The 19267-nt window shown below is 44.0% G+C and overlaps 1 protein-coding gene across 11 annotated transcripts in view; it reads left to right on the top strand.

Moving 5' to 3' along the window:
- EIF4G3 (eukaryotic translation initiation factor 4 gamma 3) overlaps positions 1-19267 on the top strand; it is a 137410-nt gene that overhangs the window by 99910 nt on the left and 18233 nt on the right. For all 11 annotated transcript variants that reach the window (XM_068241675.1, XM_068241673.1, XM_068241672.1 and 8 more), the window contains 10 exons: positions 1157-1303; positions 4628-4864; positions 4971-5075; positions 6967-7099; positions 7187-7281; positions 14139-14232; positions 14370-14484; positions 14569-14783; positions 18749-18855; positions 18936-19108. In XM_068241675.1, the coding sequence (XP_068097776.1) occupies positions 1157-1303; positions 4628-4864; positions 4971-5075; positions 6967-7099; positions 7187-7281; positions 14139-14232; positions 14370-14484; positions 14569-14783; positions 18749-18855; positions 18936-19108 (1421 nt within the window). The remainder of the gene's footprint in view (positions 1-1156; positions 1304-4627; positions 4865-4970; positions 5076-6966; positions 7100-7186; positions 7282-14138; positions 14233-14369; positions 14485-14568; positions 14784-18748; positions 18856-18935; positions 19109-19267) is intronic.

Below are 19267 nucleotides of genomic sequence, written 5' to 3'. Positions count from 1 at the left end.
AGCCTTAGGACCCTATTCCACTGTGAATTGCAATTGCACTACAACGCTATTGCGTTTCACTCCTTTTCCACTACCACGCAGCTCCATTTTTGTGCAGTCTGTCAGGTGTATGGCGCTTTTGTGGTTGTGACGGGATAAAAACAAAAAAGGGAGAGGGGAAACATTTGATTTGCCAGATCACAAAACATTGCGTAGCAACACAATTGCTATGTGATTTTCCTGCGCTACTATACTTTGTACAGGAGCTCAAGTGCACGAAAAATGCAGTAGGGCCGACATTTACATCTGGGAAAAATGATATTGCAAACACATTGGACAGATACAAACATTCCTGCACAATCTCCATTTGTAGAACGTAGAGCTTTGAGATCCGCTAGGAATTGAATCCCAAAATTCTGCTGGTCTAAAAGAGCCTCTACAGCAGCTCTGCAGTGCACACACCCCCTCCCCCCTTCAGTATTCTGCAGAGTAGGTACATGGCTTCACCAACTCCCCCCCTCCCCCCAACACACACCCCATTGCTAATTATGCATAGTGCATAGTTACCTGGCCCTCCCCATTACGCAGGGTAGTTACATGGCTTCCCCCCCCCCTCCCCCAATATTCCGCATAGTATTTATAGAGTAGTTACCTGGCTCTGGTCTCCACCCCCCCTTCCTTTCTGTATTCTGCAGAGTGTCTACAAAGTGGTTACATGGCTGGCCCGCCGCTTCACACCATCATATTCTGCAGAATGCTATAGTTACCTGCTCCCCCCCTTGTATCTGAGAGTTTGGGTTGTCCCGTGCCATTATCTGAAGGTCGGGAAGGTTCTAGTTACAGACCAGATAAGAGCAGCAGATTCTGTGTTAGGTGTCCTCCCATTGGTCTCGCTGTCTCTTGTTGGAGCCTAGCAGTTGGCTGGATAGTGTAATGGTTAAGGGTTCTGCCTCTGACACAGGAAACCTGGGTTTGAATCTCGGCTCTGCCTGTTCAGTAAGCCAGCACTAATTCAGTAGGAGACCTTTGGCAAGTCTCCCCAACACTGCTACTGCCAATAGAGCGCGCCCTAGTGGCTGCTGCTCTGCTCTGGCGCTTTGAGTCTGCAAGGAGAAAAGCTCAATATAAATTATTTGTCTTGTCTTCATACGACTTATCCATCTTCCTTTTCTTCTAGTTAAAAGTGCCGATGACAGATAAGCCCGGGAGCACAGTGAATTTCCGCAAGCTGCTGCTAAACCGCTGCCAGAAGGAGTTTGAGAGGGACAAAGTGGATGACGATGTCTTTGAGAAAAAACAGAAGGATTTAGAGCTGGCAAAGACGGTAATGCTGAAATCTCTGTATTAGAGGGTTGGTTGCCGGTTTCCCGGACGACTGTGGTGGAGCCATCAAAGGAACAGCTCCTCTGCAGCAGAGCGCAGTGTGAGGGAGTGGCTGTGCTGTGGGATATTTGTGTGTCATGCAAATAGCGTCTCCACAGCAACCGCACCCGTGTCTGGTATCAAAACTGCTCCAAGGTGGGGTGACTGGTGCACTGTCATTAGGGACATGGGCCCCTGTGGAGTGATGTACATGACAAGTGAATGGGCACCTGTGGAGTGATGTGTGGGACAACTACTGAAAAGTGTAGCTCCGTTGGGTTTGGAAGTCTTGCTACCAGCTACACTTTTCAGTATTTTCAGTTTTGAGGCCATACTAACAGGAAGTATTGCAGACGAACGAAGCTGCCCCGGAGAATGGCGAGGGAGCCCACGAAGTTCAAGGGGGTGGAAGAAGCCCGAGGTAAGTAATTCTTCTATCCTCTTTCTTTCAGGTTTCTATTAAATTACCCATGAACTGAGGGGTTGTTTGCATTTTATTTATACCACTGTATTTGGGGTGCTGGGACATATGTCCATCCTTTTTGTCTGGTGCCCCCTGTGGTCCCTGCTCTACTCAGTCAAAATGTTCGACTGGTTAAAGGGAACCAGAGACGAAGCACCCTTGTGTATTTTACCATATATATCAGTAAGAACATTAGAGAAAACACTTACCATGCTCTCTGTTTCATCCTCACTGCTAAAAGTGTCTGCTCAGTCCGGGATTCTTATCACAGCTGATAACATTCAGTCTTGCTTTGCATTGAATAATTATAGCTGAGTCATTATAGCACAGCCACAAGGGGGCAGGCTTGGGCTAGAAAAGACACCAGAGAAGACAGACTCAGCTATAATCTTTCCGTAGCAAAGCTAGACTGAGTGCTCAGTCAGGGATTCTTATCAGAGGTGATAACAGTCAGATTAAACAGAGAACAATTAAACAAAGAGCAGATTAGGTGTTTACTGTCATGTTCCCACTGATTTATAAGGTAAAATACAAGAGGCTGCTTCATCTCTGGTTCTCTTTAAGAACATCATATATGCGGGGAGGAAGTGTCAGTTCGTTTCCTAAGAACGCCCCTTCCTCCCCTGACCATGCCCACTTGAATCGCACCTCCTGCTTCATTATTAATAGCCTGTTAAAAAATAAAGCCACTGTATAAAATCACCTACTCCAGGTTCTCATTGCTGCTTCTTCCATCTTGTCAGCTCTGCTGATCCGCCGCAGCATTCTTTTGTAAATGTCGGCATCTTCACAACAAAAAGGCCGCTGACCCGGAAGTGCTTCCGGCATACTTCCTGGTCAGTGCTATTGCTGTGGAGATGCCGGCGTTTACGAAAGGATAGTAAGGTGGAGCTGACAGGATAGAAGAAGGGGTGATGGGAACCCACAATAGGTGTTATGTATGTTTTTTGTTTTGTTTTTCTTTCTTTTAAATGGCCCTGTAAAATAAGAATCAGGAGTACTTTAAGCAACTACATGTGAAATAAAGACTTTTCATTGTGCGCTGTGCAAGAGTTCAGGTCTGCTTTAAAGTGGTATTGTCATCAAATTGTATCTACAGACTGTTTTACAAGGGTTAAAACTCATGCTTATTACACTTCATTTAGCTGCTAATTGATAAGCCTGACATTACCCAGCAGAACAATCCGATTGTGCTGGAAGTGTTATATACTGTGTAAACAAGGTAGAAAAGCTTCTGCTGTATCCAGGGGGGAAACTGAGAACTTTATCTCCTTTGTTTGCTCACCGATTACTTCTCTGTGAGTACATCTGATAATTTGTCCTGCAGCCTGCAACAGATATCGGTTAGCTTCAGCAAGGTGCAAAGAAGCAATCAAAAGACAGCAGAGCAAGTGTTTTATATTCTTTTTTTACTGTTTAATACTTTAGAGGAAAAACAAATTTTGATGACCATTCCACTTTAACCGGTTCTAGTCCGGCTGTAGTAAAAACTATGCTGCAGCTGTGGCTGCCTAAGCCTGATGCCTGATCGTTTTAACGCTGCTCGATTCCATCAGCACAGAACTGAGTTCTGTACATTGGTCAGGAGCCGTTTTCATTGGCTCCTGAGCCCCTGATCACTGAGCCAATCACCGTAATCAGGAAATATCAAAATATAAAAAAGGCTCTTTTTTGGTTGAAAGGAGGTGTCAGGGAGCATGAGACACAGTTCCAACTGTCCTGTGTCCTGATCACCCCTCACAGCTATGCGAGCTAGGCAACGAGAACAACATCAGAAATCCCATCATGCTTTGCACAGCATCAGGGGAATAACGCCCGGGCAGATTTCTTCTGTGCAGCTAAAAACTAGGCTTGGGTAAGAAAAGCAACGTTCTGATGCTGTGAAACTGTTAAAGCGGTATTGTCACCATAAAAATCAAATTTCAACAGCAACTGGCCTGAGTGTATCAAGTGATAAAGATGCTGATCCTGCATTCAAAACGTTCAAAACTTTTTCTGCTGTTATGATTTGGAGTTATCACATACTTAAGGAGCACTGGCCCTTTAGTAGTCGGTGCCAAAGAATTGCATGCTGGGGGTTCTTTTTATCTATAATGTATTCCTCCTCTTTCCTTTATTTCCCTGCCAGCTGCTTATCTGAAACCTAATCCCCTACTGACTTGTATTTATAAGCAAGGCTGAGGCGACTCAGCGATTGGAGGAGACAAGAAAAAAAGTAAAGGGCAGAAATTACATCACGAGTTGGCCTTAACTGTGGGCAAAAGACATGGCCCCCACCAGGAACAGAATTCTCATCATTTACTATATAACATTCACTGAAATCAAAACGTGGACAGTATAATACATGTGTTATGTAAGTAGATCAAGTATTTATCTACTTATATATGGTTTTTTTTCCCTGGCATAGTATGGCTGATCCTACTGCTTTAAAGAAACACCAAGCCTTTTCAGTGCTGCTGAGTAGATTTTTAGTCTGGAGGTTCACTTTAAGGAGGTAGTGTTCTGGTTTGGTTGACCAGTGTACAGGCAGTTACTCTACTGTATTAGCCTTTGCAAATAGAAAGAAACAGGAGGTTGGCACTACATGACAATATGGTAATAAAGTCATATACAAAGCGGGGACAGTAGTCTTCGGCACCCAATGGGTCTGTTCTGCGTGCTCAGGATGTCTACAGGTAATCCAAGTACTCAGAAGAGAAAGTCCGGCACTGCAGTATGCCAGTTGTGTTTATTCCATATAGGACTGCATAGGTTATGCAGTCCTCTACTGTATAATACACATGGTGGTCTTCTCTCACTGACATTCTTGCTCTGTGTCCACAGCCTGAGGAGAAGACCCGTCTTCAGGAAGAGTTAGAGGAATCCAAAGACAAAGCTCGACGGAGGTCTATCGGGAACATTAAGTTCATCGGTGAACTCTTTAAGCTGAAGATGCTGACTGAGGCCATAATGCACGACTGCGTGGTGAAACTGCTGAAGAACCACGATGAGGAGTCCCTGGAGTGCCTCTGCCGGCTGCTCACCACTATCGGTAAAGACCTGGATTTCGAGAAAGCCAAGGTGAGCGCGAATCGCAGGTGGTCACCATTTCCCAGGGATACCGAGTTGCTGTTGGTCCAGCCCGTGGAATTCTGTTCATACAAGCTCTAACTGTTCTGTATTGCAGCCTCGCATGGACCAGTACTTTCACCAGATGGAGAAGATCGTGAAGGAGAGGAAGACCTCATCCAGGATTCGCTTCATGTTGCAGGACGTCATAGACCTGAGAATGGTAGGAAGCATCTCTGCAGTCTCATCCTTCATGTGATAAAACTGTTGTGTCCTTATATAGGATAGGAAGGCTGCTATTGTTGGCTTGTTTGTGCTGGCTCTTTCTTTAGCTTAAAGTGGTCTAAAACTCTACTTTTTATTACTCATACAGTTATCATATTTGCTTTTGTGCGTAAGTAATATTGTCTGTTTACAAATGACAAGTTTCCAAAGTGTAGTTTATCATGCCCTAAAAGCTGTCATTGCATTTTATTCAAACTGCTTTTTATTATATATTAACATCTTATTAGCTATTCTGAACAGTGTGTGTCTCTGGAGCACAGAGTTCCTTTTCACTTGTTACACTGTGTTTGTTTACATTCCAATGTTGTTACAATGTGCGTAAAGATACTGTTATCTCCAGTTTGGATGCGGATTTGAAGCTGAATAGCAGGACAAAGTGCTCTGTTTAACCACTTCAGTCAGTGGCGTAGCTAAGGAGCTGTGGGCCCTATGCAAGTTTTACAATGGGGCCCCCCAAGCACTCTATACATAGCAATTGATACGGCGCACCAATGGCAATTGCAGTGTCAGAGGTACATGAAGGGGATGGGATACAGTTTGTTAGCAATTACCACAATTCAAAGTATCTATAGAAGTGATTATTATGAGCACAGGACCAATAGAGAGCTAATATTGTAGTTGAGGGAGGGCCCCTCTGGCCTAAGGGCCCCGATGTGGTCGCAACCTCTGAACCCCCTGATTTCAGTGATGATCTGCTAAAAAAATGTCTGGGATAGTAGCTTTCAAGCTGTGAGGAATCTATTAGAGATGTATTATTATTATTATTATTATTTATTGTATTTATAAAGCGCCAACATATTACGCAGCGCTGAAGATGTAGAAGAAATGCTGACTTTCAGACCACTTTAAAGTGAATCTGTAGAAAAAAAAAGTTCCCCATGGGGAACTTAACTCGGGAGGGGTAAACCTCAGGATCCTAATGCCTTCCCCTGGCCTCTTGAGCCTCTGAGATCCAGCACTGGCTCCCCCGAAAATCCCCCGACAAGCACCAACAAGCTGTGCGCAGGCACAGTAGCGCGTGGCATTATTTATAATCTTCGCTCCTGTGCAGGCGCAGTATCAGCTTTCCGATCGACTCGGGTGTAAACAACTGAGCCTGATTGGGTCCGCTCTACTGCGCCGACGCAAGAGACCTGCTCAGTATAGCGGATTCGATCGGGCTCGCCTATTTCCGCCTGAGCCGATTGGAAAGCTGCAGCTGCGCAGGAGCGCAAATTGTAAACCATGCCACTCGTGGTGTTCGGGGGCTGACAGCGCTGGATCCTGGAGGACGAAGAGGCTGGGGGAAGCCTCATTCGGATTTAGAGGCTTCCCCCTCCTGAGGTAAGTAACCCCCAGGGGCAGTTTTATTTTATTACAGATTTCATTTAATTCAGCAGAATGAGCCATTCTAGTCTGGGTTAGTCACTATTTGTCAGCCATCAGCTTGTGCGTGTAGTATTAGATCTTTTGTCGCATCAAGAGGTGGTGGCAGTGGCTATGATGGGAGTGGAGTATGTAGTGGTTTCTTACAAGCTCAGAGCTCAAAAGCCAGAATTATGACAAAGTATGCAGCAGCCTAAAAATCCCCCACCCCCTCTCCCCGTTCCGAGCGTGAAGCAGATGCAGGGCTGCTCACATGTGCCCTGCTCCTATGTGTTTGTCATTTGAATGGAAAGCCAGAGGAGCTTTGATCATGTGATCAGTTCAGTAATCCATCAGTATAGATCTGTACCTGCTTTATTATAGCTGAAATGTATGGCAATACATATGGTAATGGTTAGAGATGTGATATGATTCCTAAAGAATGTCAGGTATGTTTGTCATGACTGAATATATCTTTCCATCAGTGCAACTGGGTTTCCCGGAGAGCTGACCAGGGGCCTAAAACCATAGAGCAGATCCACAAAGAGGCCAAGATAGAAGAGCAGGAAGAGCAGAGGAAGGTCCAGCAGCTCATGACCAAAGAGAAGCGAAGACCAGGTAAGACGCTTGCGCCCCCTGTCTGGCAGCTGATATATTGCACCCGACGTGTACCTGTGCTGATGGGCTGTGTGGGGTTTTTCTCAGGAGTCCAGAGGGTGGAGGAAGGAGGCTGGAATACAGTGCAAGGAGCAAAAAATAACCGAGTGCTGGACCCTACCAAGTTCCTCAAGATCACCAAGGTAAGGAACAATTCCTCGGCAGTGTCTCATGTGGACTTCTATGTGGACCCTCGCCAATATGCATTATCATTAAACTTTGTTTGTAAAGCACTACTAACATGTTACGCAGGGCTGTACAATAGATAGGAGAAACATTACCACATTAAAAACTAGCACAAGTAATGTAACAATACACAATGATGCACAGATTGCAATAGGGGTGAATATAGCAGACAAGTCACTGAGTCCATATAGTGGTGGAGAAGAGCACATGGGGTGGAGAGCCCTGCCAGATAGGCTTACAATATAAGGAGGAGGGAAGCGTCTATTATACTTAAAGCGGACCCAAACCAAACATTTTTTTAATTAAAAATATTTAGTTTGCACCACTCTGACACATACAAAGATAGATAAACACTCCTTCAAACCTATTATCATTTCAGTGCATGCTTTTCACCCTTCTCTTTTCATAGCTAGGATTATACTGGGGGCAGCCATTAGCAATTTCTCCATTGCCAGACACCATCTACTCCACCAGTTTGCCGGAAAAATTTCGGCAATTTGAAAGGAAGGGAGGGGTTCCTCCAATAAATGTAAAATATTTTATATTAGTCATCATGCAGCTGAAAAAGGCTGCTATTTATTATTATAATTTAGAAAATAGATTTTATTTCTGAAATCTTGTATTTTTAATTTGGGTCCACTTTAAATAGGTGTTCCTATTGGTCGCTCTTTGTATACCGTCACATGGTCTTAAAATGCAAGTTATGGTAAAGAGACCTAAAGCTTCACTGAATATATAGGCCCTGCCCGTTCCTGACCTTCACAACCAATAGGCACACTCTGACCCGAGGAGCCCTCGCCAGATGCAAGTTGGTGGAAAATAGGGCAGAGCTTATTTTTTTTATCTTTGTAAATTTCACCTTCTTAGCCCTTTAATTATGTTTTTTTTTTACATAAAGAAAAAATTATATATGAATGCGATGCAGCTACTAGTCGAAAATCACCAATGAGGCTGATGGCTGCATAGTGTACTAGCTAAGGGCACCGCCGTTGACACAGGAGACCTGTGTTCAAATCCCTTCCTGTTCATTAAAGTGTAACTGTCGGGCATAAAATCAAAAATCAATTCTTTATTTTTATCTGGTAAATAAATGATATGGATGCGCACCAGGCAATCCAAAAGTTAAAATCTCTATTACTTTTCTTGTTTATAAATGATCATTCCCCAATTTACCTGACTCTTATTTGGTACGTTGCCGCACAAAGGAAGTTGCAGGGCATGCTGGGTTGTCTTTTTTTTTTTGCTTCTGTACATTAGTTAAGTCTGAGGGGAAATAAAGAAGCAAAAATAGACAACCCAGCATGCCCTGCAACTTCCTTTGTGCGGCAACGCACCAAATAAGAGTCAGGTAAACTGGGGAATGATCATTTATAAAAAAAAGAAAAGTAATAGAGATGTTAACTTTTGGATTGCCTGATTAGTATCCTCATTACTTGTTTACCAGATAAAAATAAAAACTTGATTTTTTTATTTTATGCCCGACAGTTACACTTTAAGTCTGTACCTATTTAGTAAGGAGTCCTTGGTTTAGACTCCTTAACACTGCTACTTTCTGCAGAGCGCGTCCTAGTGGCTGCAGCTCTCGAAGAAAAGTGCTATGCAAATGTTGGAATTATTATAATTTGCCTGATTTTTATCTTCATATACACAAATCAGATTAGGGCGTAAGAAGGTGAAATTTACAAACCTAAAAAAATAAGCTCCACCCTAATTGTGGGGCAATGAAAGAAACAGAGGCGCCAACAGGATAAAAATGATGCCAATTAAAACCAAATAAAATGTAGGCGGCACTGGTGGATTCGCCTCCCCTACAAAAACAGTCAACCACTGTATATGGTAAAAGATATAAATTTTTAATCAATTTCAAGCTCCCAAAGATAATTAATCTGCAACGCGTTTCACGGGACACAAGCCCGCTTCATCAGGCAAAACACATAAAAAGCAGGAGCAACTGAAAATAAAAGACAATAAAAAAACACACATGTAATAATAAATAAAAACCTAAAAAAAAGGGGGGGGGGAAGGGGAATGCATAAAAACAAGTGCAAATGACAATGTGCAAAGAGCAATGACCAATCATGATCAGACACAAGAACACTAGTTCGAGTTGACAACATAATCTAACCGCATCATGTTGGCATCTTGGTAGCCAAAAACGGCCATGGGTAGTAGCTTTGCGCCCAGCTACGCCAATCTGGGGCCTACTTGAAACCATCTACATTTACAATAACAATCCCTTTCGAGAACACCTTGTGCTTTACAAACGGTACATTGATGATTTGGTATTTATTTGGCAGGGCGATACATCACTCATCCCAGACTTCCTCAATTATCTTAACTCTAACAGGGCTAAACTTTCCTTCACCTCACAATCTAGCAATATATCTCTGGAATTTCTGGACCTAATCCTATTTCATGATAAAGGAAAAATCAAGACCAAAACACATTTTAAACAGGTCGATTCCAACAGCTATATTCATTTCAATAGCTTTCATTACAAACCATGGACTATCAATACTCCATACAACCAATTCAAACGGATACGTAAAAACTGCACGGATATACAGGACTATGACATACAATCGAAAATCCTAGTTGAAAAATTCAAAGAAAAGAAATACCCCAAAAAACTTATACAGAACGCAAGATTTAGAGCTAAACACCCCTGGACTCCAAAAGCTCAGGATACCACACTGTCAAATAGCTCAGAAAATACACTGCGATTTATCACCAAATACAACGCCCAACACACAAGTATAAAAAACATTCTAAACAATAGATGGGAAATATTACAACAAGATCCATATTTGCGGGAATGTATTCCCAATAGACCCATTATGACTTTTCGCAGAGCCCCCAACCTTTGCAGTCTAATAGCACCCAGCAAAATTAGGGGTGACACCAAGACACCACCTTTACCAGCAGGATCGGGTGCATGCAATAAAACACGCTGCCTAGCCTGTACATTCATAATGAATACAGATCACCTGATAGCTTTTAGCAACAAGATTCTCCACCCAATTAGAAAACACATCAACTGTGACTCGAAATTGGTTATTTACGTAGCCACCTGCCCCTGTGGGCTACAATATGTAGGACGTACTAGCCAACAATTACGAGAGAGAATTGGTCAACACAAACGCAATATTCTGAAGGGCCTTGCCACACATGGCCTATCTAGGCACTTCGATTTATTCCATAATAGAGATCCGACAGGGGTCTCTTTTATAGCTTTAGAACACATCAACCCCCTGACACCTAATGCGATCCAGACACTCAAAAATAGAGAGATGTTCTGGATCCAGACCCTGAAAACCCTGGTTCCCTTAGGCCTAAACGAACAACTGGAGAAAACGTTTTAGGAGGATCCTTATCGGTCATCCTATAGCTATCATCAGTCAAATGCAATACTCCATACTGCATTTCTGATCACAGCTCTTCTGAGCCCCGATACAATAGAGGGTCACCTAGTTCTATCTCAGAGATTTAGAGATGAGTGTTGCACAGACACTGATTGGCAATTGTGCACACTCTGTATATTGGCACAGTTTTCTTCAGGGCAGGTCTCTCTTTTTTATTTTTTCACCCAGTTGCTCTCTTTTTATCTTTTTTTATTATTATTATATATTTATTTTCTATATATATTTTTATTTTATTTTTTAGGCTTCTATTGATCTAGCCTATACTGTGTGTATGTTCATATACTGTATGTATGTTCATTGTATTTCCTATCTCCTATCTCCTACCCATCTGTGTCCCCCTTTTTTTACATAAATGGTTATTATTCCCTCCGTACCCACTATGCACTTATCTAGCCCCACACGGGCGAGCATAGAGGGATGTGTTCTATATTCCACACATTAATTATCCTATATTATTGTATTTAGATCCAATTCAGTAGCATATTGCATAGAAAGTAGCAATATTTAATTTGACCACTAGATGGGGTTACATGGAATATATTACACACACCGTCATACTTAAATCTTTTTAACTTCATAATTTCATCATTTAATTTATATGTATGATTTAAGGCTCCCCTTGTCAAAAAATTCTATAAAAGGTTCCTTGAACCTGCAATTATTTAACATCATGGGCTCTACAACATGCCGTTCAGGCATTAGCCCTTGTGTGACGTCCTTTCCGCCCATATGCGGAATAACAGCCTCAACTGACATGGCTGCTTGAGGCACATGCCCTTAGATGACATACATCCGCCCAGAGCCAGGAGCCAATGGCTGGGCGGATGTCAGCGTCCATTTCCGCATACGGCGGTGCACACCCACTTGTGGCTGCCGCCATCCTCCGCAATTGAAAGGGTATTTAGAAGCTAGCATGCCGCCCGTTCGTAATAGAGGCGCCACGCTAGTGCTGACAACTACTTGGGTAAGCCAATCATCTTCATTGTTCCCTACTTGCTGCTCATAATATAGCTTACATCTACCACACTTATGGCAGCTCCCTAGCCACGACTAATTTGCCCTCCCTACAACGCAGGACTTCTCTTTGTTGCAATCTTCACCTTTCTTCCCCAGGAGCTAATCCTCCCCTCCTCTTTCTAGTCTCAGTCTCCTTCCCTTCTGAGCCCATAAATACTTTCCTCATAAGCCAATTGACATTTACTATTTAGTTATGAAATGGCATACAATATAATGGATATTATGTTGTCACCTATTGTTATTTTAACCTCTATGTGTATGTGGACATATAATTGGTCTCTCTTATTCACCTAGCCAAAACAACCTTTCCCTTATGTTAATGATTGATTCTCCAAGAACTAAGTAAATGTAAAGTATTATTTACTTTATGACATGAAAGAAGGTATACCAGTCGTCAACTAATTTAGATAAAAGGATTGACCAGCTGTATTTTTTTTTTATATATATATATATATATATATATATATATATATATATATATATATATATATATATATATATATATATAGTTTTTGGCTACCAAGATGCCAACATGATGCGGTTAGATTATGTTGTCAACTCGAACTAGTGTTCTTGTGTCTGATCATGATTGGTCATTGCTCTTTGCACATTGTCATTTGCACTTGTTTTTATGCATTCCCCTTCCCCCCCCCCCCCCCCCCCCCTTTTTTTGTCTTTTATTTTCAGTTGCTCTTGCTTTTTATGTGTTTTGCCTGATGAAGCGGGCTTGTGTCCCGTGAAACGCGTTGCAGATTAATTATCTTTGGGAGCTTGAAATTGATTAAAAATTTATATCTTTTACCATATACAGTGGTTGACTGTTTTTGTAGGGGAGGCGAATCCACCAGTGCCGCCTACATTTTATTTGGTTTTAATTGGCATCATTTTTATCCTGTTGGCGCCTCTGTTTCTTTCATTACGTGATCATCCACCTGGTGGATAGGTGTGGACACCTTTTCTTCTTCTATACAGAGAGCGACTTTTCAGCCTGAGCGGGGACAGGCCTAATCTCCCCGTCTGTGCTATAAGTGGTTGCCTGAACGTGGCAACCCACACTTGTGAGTATATTTCTACTTTTTTCATTTGACGTCAACTGTTTTACAATATTACACTATCGGGGGCTCTCGATTGTTCTTTTCTTCTCTCCCTAATTGTGGGGCGGGTATATGGAGCTTTTTAACCTCCTTGCCGGTTTTCCCGACCTGAGCTCGGGGTAGAAAAAAGAAGCTGTTAGCGGTGATCCCGAGCTCAGGTCGGGGTAGGCATTGCAGAGCTTTACCTGTAGTTTTGGAGTCCCGCGCGCGATCTCGCTGCACAGCGGGACTCCAGCCTCTCTCCCCGGCAGTGTGGGGTCTTTCCCTGGCCGCCGGGATCCCCCATGTCCCCGCTATTCTTCCGGGGACCCGGCAGCCAGTTGGAGCAGCGCAGCCGTGGTGGCAGCAGCAGAGCGGTGGTGGCAGCGTGACGTCATCGGGGGCGGGGCTAATATTAAAAACGAACTTCTCTATATTAGAGAAATATAGAGAAGTTCGTTTATATGTATATTAGCGCCATCTTGTGGGCAAAGAGAAAACTGCAGCACAGAAGCCCAGGAAGGTACTTTTTTTTTTTTTTTTTTTTTTTTTGCTGCAGATCTCCCTGCCAGAATGATTTTTTTCAGGTTTTAGGGTCTGAAAGAGTGGAAAAAAATTGCACCGCTTTTAGACCCTAAAATCTGGAAAGAATCAGACCGCCAAGGAGGTTAATAGATACCAGTGGGTAACATTTATTGCTACTTGTACAGTACTTTCTCTTTACAAATGCTGCCAGTGAAACCTCATCATAGTCAGCACACAGTCCTGCACTAAGTACTTTTTCCTATGTTGCTGTCACTTACAGTATTTAGTATATATTTAGGTTTTCAACTAGTCCATCTCCTTATGGGGGGACTCTCAGATATTTATTTATTTAGAAAAGCACTTTTGCAATTGCTCAGTCCAACTGCCAAACCAGTGTGCAGCAAGTGGGTAAGCTGGCCCGCCATCTTTATATAGATCGTTTCCAGGGAGTGCTTTTATACAGAATAAAGTTAATTCTGAGAATCCCCCATGAGAAGATAGACTTGTCCAAAACCTGTCAGATCTTTTGCCACTTCCGCCGCCGCCTGCCTGGCCGCTCCTCCCAATGTAAAATGTCAGTTCCCGTAGGCTTGCAGTGGTTCCGCCGGCATTACCATCATTTGTGGGATCCAGAACAATCTCGCCAGTCGCGGTTGTGAGTTCCGCTCCTGGATCCATTTCTACATACGTTTCCCTCCCAATGGATCGGAGCGTTTATTTGACAAGTGTGAATGGGACGTTATGTAATAACAATGTACATTTTGTGTTCCTCCTCAGCCCACCATTGATGAAAAGATTCAGCTGGTCCCCAAGGCTCAGCCAGGCAGTTGGGGGAAGGGGAGCAGCGGAGGAGCCAAAACCACTGAGACAGGTGATGCGTCTTTTCCCAGCATTCAGGAACAAATGGACAAACGCTGGCGGCTTCCTGTGACGTCATCCTCTGACCATTGTCCGCAGATAAACACCTAGAGAAAGCCCATTCCTCATCTCTTGTATTTTCTGTTACAGAGTCATTGCGGCCCGGCGTCCCCAGCCTGAATCGCTTCTCAGCCCTCCAGTCGTCTGTCTCATCGCCTGTTACTTCCTCTCCGTCTGAGCTGGAAAGCCGCAGGATACTGCCAAGGTAGGAAACGGTTCTCTGAGGTGATGGACGGAAGGCACCTGGGATGTCTCTCTCCTTCTGACCTCTTTGCGTTGGTTTCCCCAGCCATGGAAACGTGGGACGCGAGAAGAACGACAAGCCTGCTCCGCCTTCCACCTCTGCAGCCCGGCCAACCAGCTTCCTGAGGGGCAGCAGTGCCAAGGAGCTCATAGACAATCAAGAAGATCAACGGCGAGAGGCTCTGCACACGGCCAAACAGCTGAGCTCCTCCACCGAGCAAGAGAAGGCCTCAAGCCTGGAGCGGAAAAGCAGAGAACCTGGTGAGGGACTGTGTGTGTGTGTGTGTGCATGCGTGCCCCTATCATAACAATTTATGTGTGTGCGTGCGCATGCCTATCATAACAATCTACTTTTACATGAGCCAGTAGACCGCATTTCAGTAGTCCAAAAAATTGTCAACATTGAAGTAAACCCGAAGTGAGATTTTAAAGAGAATCTGTGCTCTAATATTCTTACACTAAAAAGCATACCATTCTATTCCTTATTTTCTCCTGGGCCCCTCTGTGCTGTTTCTGCCACTCTCTGCTGCAATCCTGGCTTGTAATTAACAGTTTTAAGCAGTGTTTACAAACAAACTAACCAACTTGTGATAGGCTCACATAAACAGAGTGTGTGAGCCATACAGAGTGTGCAGGGGGCCTGCAGAAGGTGTGTATCGCTTCTATCCAATCACAAGCAGCCCTGCACATTCCACACATTCAAGCCTTAGCCCAACAGACACGACAGAGGAAAGGAGATAAGATTTATTACAGAGACAGTGCAATTAGGAAAGGCTGCAGTAAGCCAGAGCACATTAGAACAGGCAGAAACGAATAGGATAGAACAACTAAGGCTGAAAAATTTGTTACAGAGTCTCTTTAAAGCTAGATGCTCACCTATTTAGAGGGAAGGCTCTGGAGGCCATAGAGCAGGGGTCTCAAACTCTCGGCCCGTGGGCCATTTGCGGCCCTCGATACAATATTTTGTGGCCCCCACCGGCAAAAGCAAAAGAGACACGGAAGCGAACTATTTTTTGCCTATTTTACCTTATAGTTCGCTTCAGTGCTCCCAAGTAATCCGGCACATCCATCCCTGCCGCTAAACGAGGGCTGCAGAGCCCCCAATTCCCCCGGGCAAACATCCACGACTGCGCTGAGGGGCAGAGCTTTCAGCAGTAGCCCTGCCCCTCCTGACGTCAATCACCGCACGGATCGCCGCCTCTCCCCGCCCCTCTCTGTGAAGGAAGAGTGAGAGGGGCGGGCAGAGGCGACGATCCGCCGCGATTGATGTCAGGAGGGGCAGAGCTGAAGCTGAAAGCTCTGCCCCTTCCAGGAAATGCTGGTGGGTTGCCCCCCGGGCGATTTGGGGGCTCTGCAGCCCTCGTTTTGCGGCGGGGACACGTGAAATCCCTTATGCGGCCCAGCCTCATCCTGACTTTGCCTCCTGCGGCCCCCAGGTAATTGAGTTTGAGACCCCTGCCATAGAGTCTTCCCAGTTCTTACTCCGTGTCCCTTGTTCAAAATTCAAACTTCTTGGAAGCATCCTGCAGTGCTTCCGAAGATGGGTTGCCAAAGGAATTTAGGGTTAATCCTACAAGAACGTAAAGAGTCCAAATGCCAATGCCAGATGTGTGTATTTTTAACACGCGTGGAATTCTGATACCCGTATCACATGAGTGACTTATCCCAAGCTTAACCGATTCCAGAATTGAAGAATCTATTGTCTGCGTTGATTATTATAATCCAGATGACATCTCCTTTGGGTGTGGTCTCCGGATTCTGTCATCTGACCTGTGTAGACCAATCATCTCATCACATCCTATGCTACGGTCTACATTACTTCCTATGGTTCCACCTTTCTGCAGTAGGTCCTTGTCCTATTCAAATATTCGTTTCGTTCTCTGCACACGTCTCCCTGTTTGCACTCTGCTCTAAGTGTGCACACGATTCTTTCTGCAGACATCTTGAGTTTCTGTATGATATCATCATATTGGTATTTCCTATGAAGAGATAATGCTCTGACCAGTAACCAGCCCTAATAAATGTTACACAGTATCTGTTTTGGCTTCATACTAAATTAATGTATAATTCTTAAAGCTATAGCATTATATAGGTAAAAACTTCCACAGGGCACATCCATAATGCGCATAGCACACAGCATGGATCCACTCGTCATCGGAAGTACTCTGGGACACAAGTACTTCCGAACGCGGCCCAGGGGGGAAGGGGAGGTTGGGGCGGCAGCAGGGAAGTAATTTTTGTTTGTAAAGCTCCCTTCAGGTTCACTGTAATTAATGGACTCTGTTGTCCTCAGTGCCTGGCATTCCAGGTGTATACTATAACATACTATACTTACTATAACAAGTAACGTGTCTATATATCTTATCTAAAGTTTAGACAGTTTACACAGCAAATCTAGCTACAGACAGCTTCAATAGAATATGATTATTTCTTCCTGTGATACAATGACAGCAGCCATGTTGTTTGTAAACATTACACAGAGGCAGGCTTATCTGCATCTTGAGCACTCAGCTTGTGAAAAAAAACTAATTCCCCCTCCTCCCCTCTGCCTCTGAAATTAATGGCTAGTAACACCTCCTCCTCCTCCTGCCCAGACTGAGCTCCCATGAGCCCTTGCTACTGCCAAGGCTCTCTGAAACCTGTGGGCGTGGTTTATTTAGTTTATAGGGAATTAGAGTATTAAAACAAAAACAAAAAAGTATTTGGCTTGAGGAATGCCCTATAAACAATTGGAAAGGAACACAATTATGCAATGAGTAAAAGTTCACCTCGGATCCACCCAAGTACAGTATCCTAACTGAAGCTGGAATTCATGCAGTGAAATTAATTCCTCCCAGATTTTTTGTCTGTGGCCTCAATTCACTAATGGCAGTTTGGTAAAATAATTTAGGGCGGTAAAATACCACATTTGATATTTTACATGTGGGTTGTTTTTTTTTTTTTTTCAAAATTCACTAAAATTTCCAGCATGCTGTAGAAGTTTGGTAAAATAAAGAAAAACATGCTTCTCTTACAAGTCTGTGCATTAGCCGTACTATTTTCTATCCAGTGCAGCCTCCGGTATCCTTTGTGCATCTGTGCTAACTAGAGAGAGCTCTTCTGTGTATCAGTATACAGATATGCACAACTAACCAGATACAGAAAAGCCTTTTTCAATGTCTCCTGCTCTGCCTTTCTAAAGTCCCGCCCGCCACAGTATCAGATCAAGCGGGGTGAGAAGCAGGGCTGTGTGGCTCTCCCTATTGGCTGTCCGCCACATCTGTCAATGTTACCGCATTGATATTGTGAGTTACCGGCTGGTCAGAGCTGGAGATAAATACTGAATACTTTTCCTTGATTTACCGAATGCTTTAAAGGGACTCTGAGCAGTGCAGAAACTATGGAAAGATGCATATCATTTTAAAGCTCTCTTTCTCCTCTTTCCAATGATATATAAACCGTTGCCCTATGCCTTTTAGTTTTCGCTATTTTCGCGATCGAAATTGCAGTGCTGCAAAAAAAAAAGCTAAAAGGCGTAGAGCGACGATTTAGGTGTCGTCAGAAAGAGGAGAAAGAGCGCTTTAAAATGATATCCATATTTCCATAGTTACATTGTATTACACAGGGCGACTTTTTCTACTGAATGGAGCTGCTGACACTGGGGAAAGTGTCGTCCTGTGTAATACAAGTAACTATGGAAAGATGGATATCATTTTAAAGCTCTCTTTCTCCTCTTTCTGACGACACCTAAATCGTCGCCCTACGCTTTTTAGTTTTCTCTATTTTCGCGATCGAAATCGCGGCCGCAGCAATTTCGATCGCGAAAATAGCGAAAACTAAAAGGCGTAGGTCGGCGGTTTACATATCATTGGAAAGAGGAGAAAGAGAGCTTTAAAATGATATCCATCTTTCCATAGTTTCTGCACTGCTCGGAGTCCCTTTAATCTGAATGTCAATTTCTTGAGGTATTTCCCGCACAAGTCGGTCATTTTACATTTCAGTGCGGTTATAGGTTTAGTGAATTGGCATTTGGCACGGTGATTGATAATAACGGCTGTTTTCTGCATTACTGAATGGGGTAATGCTTGGAGAATTGAGGCCTAAGTGTCTTTATATCACTCCCGTCTTCCTGATATTCATGTCCTTGGCGCTTTCCTTTGTCCTTCCATATCTATCAGTGACTTTTCTTCAGTCTTATCACCTTTGGAGCTCTGATAGCTGTAAACCAGTCATTTCTTTCCTTGCAGCCAAGAGTGAGACGACAGAACCTGACAAGTCTCCGGTGTCAGAAGAAGAGCTGGAGAGGAAGTCTAAGGCCATTATTGACGAGTTTCTCCATATAAACGACTATAAGGTGAGAGGAGTTTCTCCGGGCCTCGGGCATCGTGCTGTAATGAGGTGTAACGTGTTTCCTCCTCTCTCCCGGGTCTCCAGGAAGCCATGCAGTGCGTGGAGGAGCTCGGAGCTCAGGGTACGCTATCTGTCTTCGTACGGGTGGGAGTGGAATCCACGCTAGAGAGAAGTCAGATCACCCGAGATCACATGGGGCAGCTGCTCTACCATCTGGTGCAAAATGGGAAGCTCAGCAAGCAGGACTTCTTCACAGGGTGAGAACTGGGGACCCACCAGAGGGAGGAGCAAGGAAGGGAACCACCAGAGAGAGGAGCAAGGAAGGGAGTCACCAGAGGGAGAAGGAAGAAAGGGAACCACGAGAGGGAGGAGCAAGGGAGGGACCCACCAGAGGGAGGAGCAAGGAAGGGACCCAC

This window comes from Hyperolius riggenbachi, chromosome 6 (genome assembly GCF_040937935.1).
Source record: "Hyperolius riggenbachi isolate aHypRig1 chromosome 6, aHypRig1.pri, whole genome shotgun sequence".
Classification (NCBI taxonomy): domain Eukaryota; kingdom Metazoa; phylum Chordata; class Amphibia; order Anura; family Hyperoliidae; genus Hyperolius; species Hyperolius riggenbachi.
Note: the sequence above shows the minus strand (reverse complement) of the source record. Positions and strands in the feature narration are given on the sequence as shown.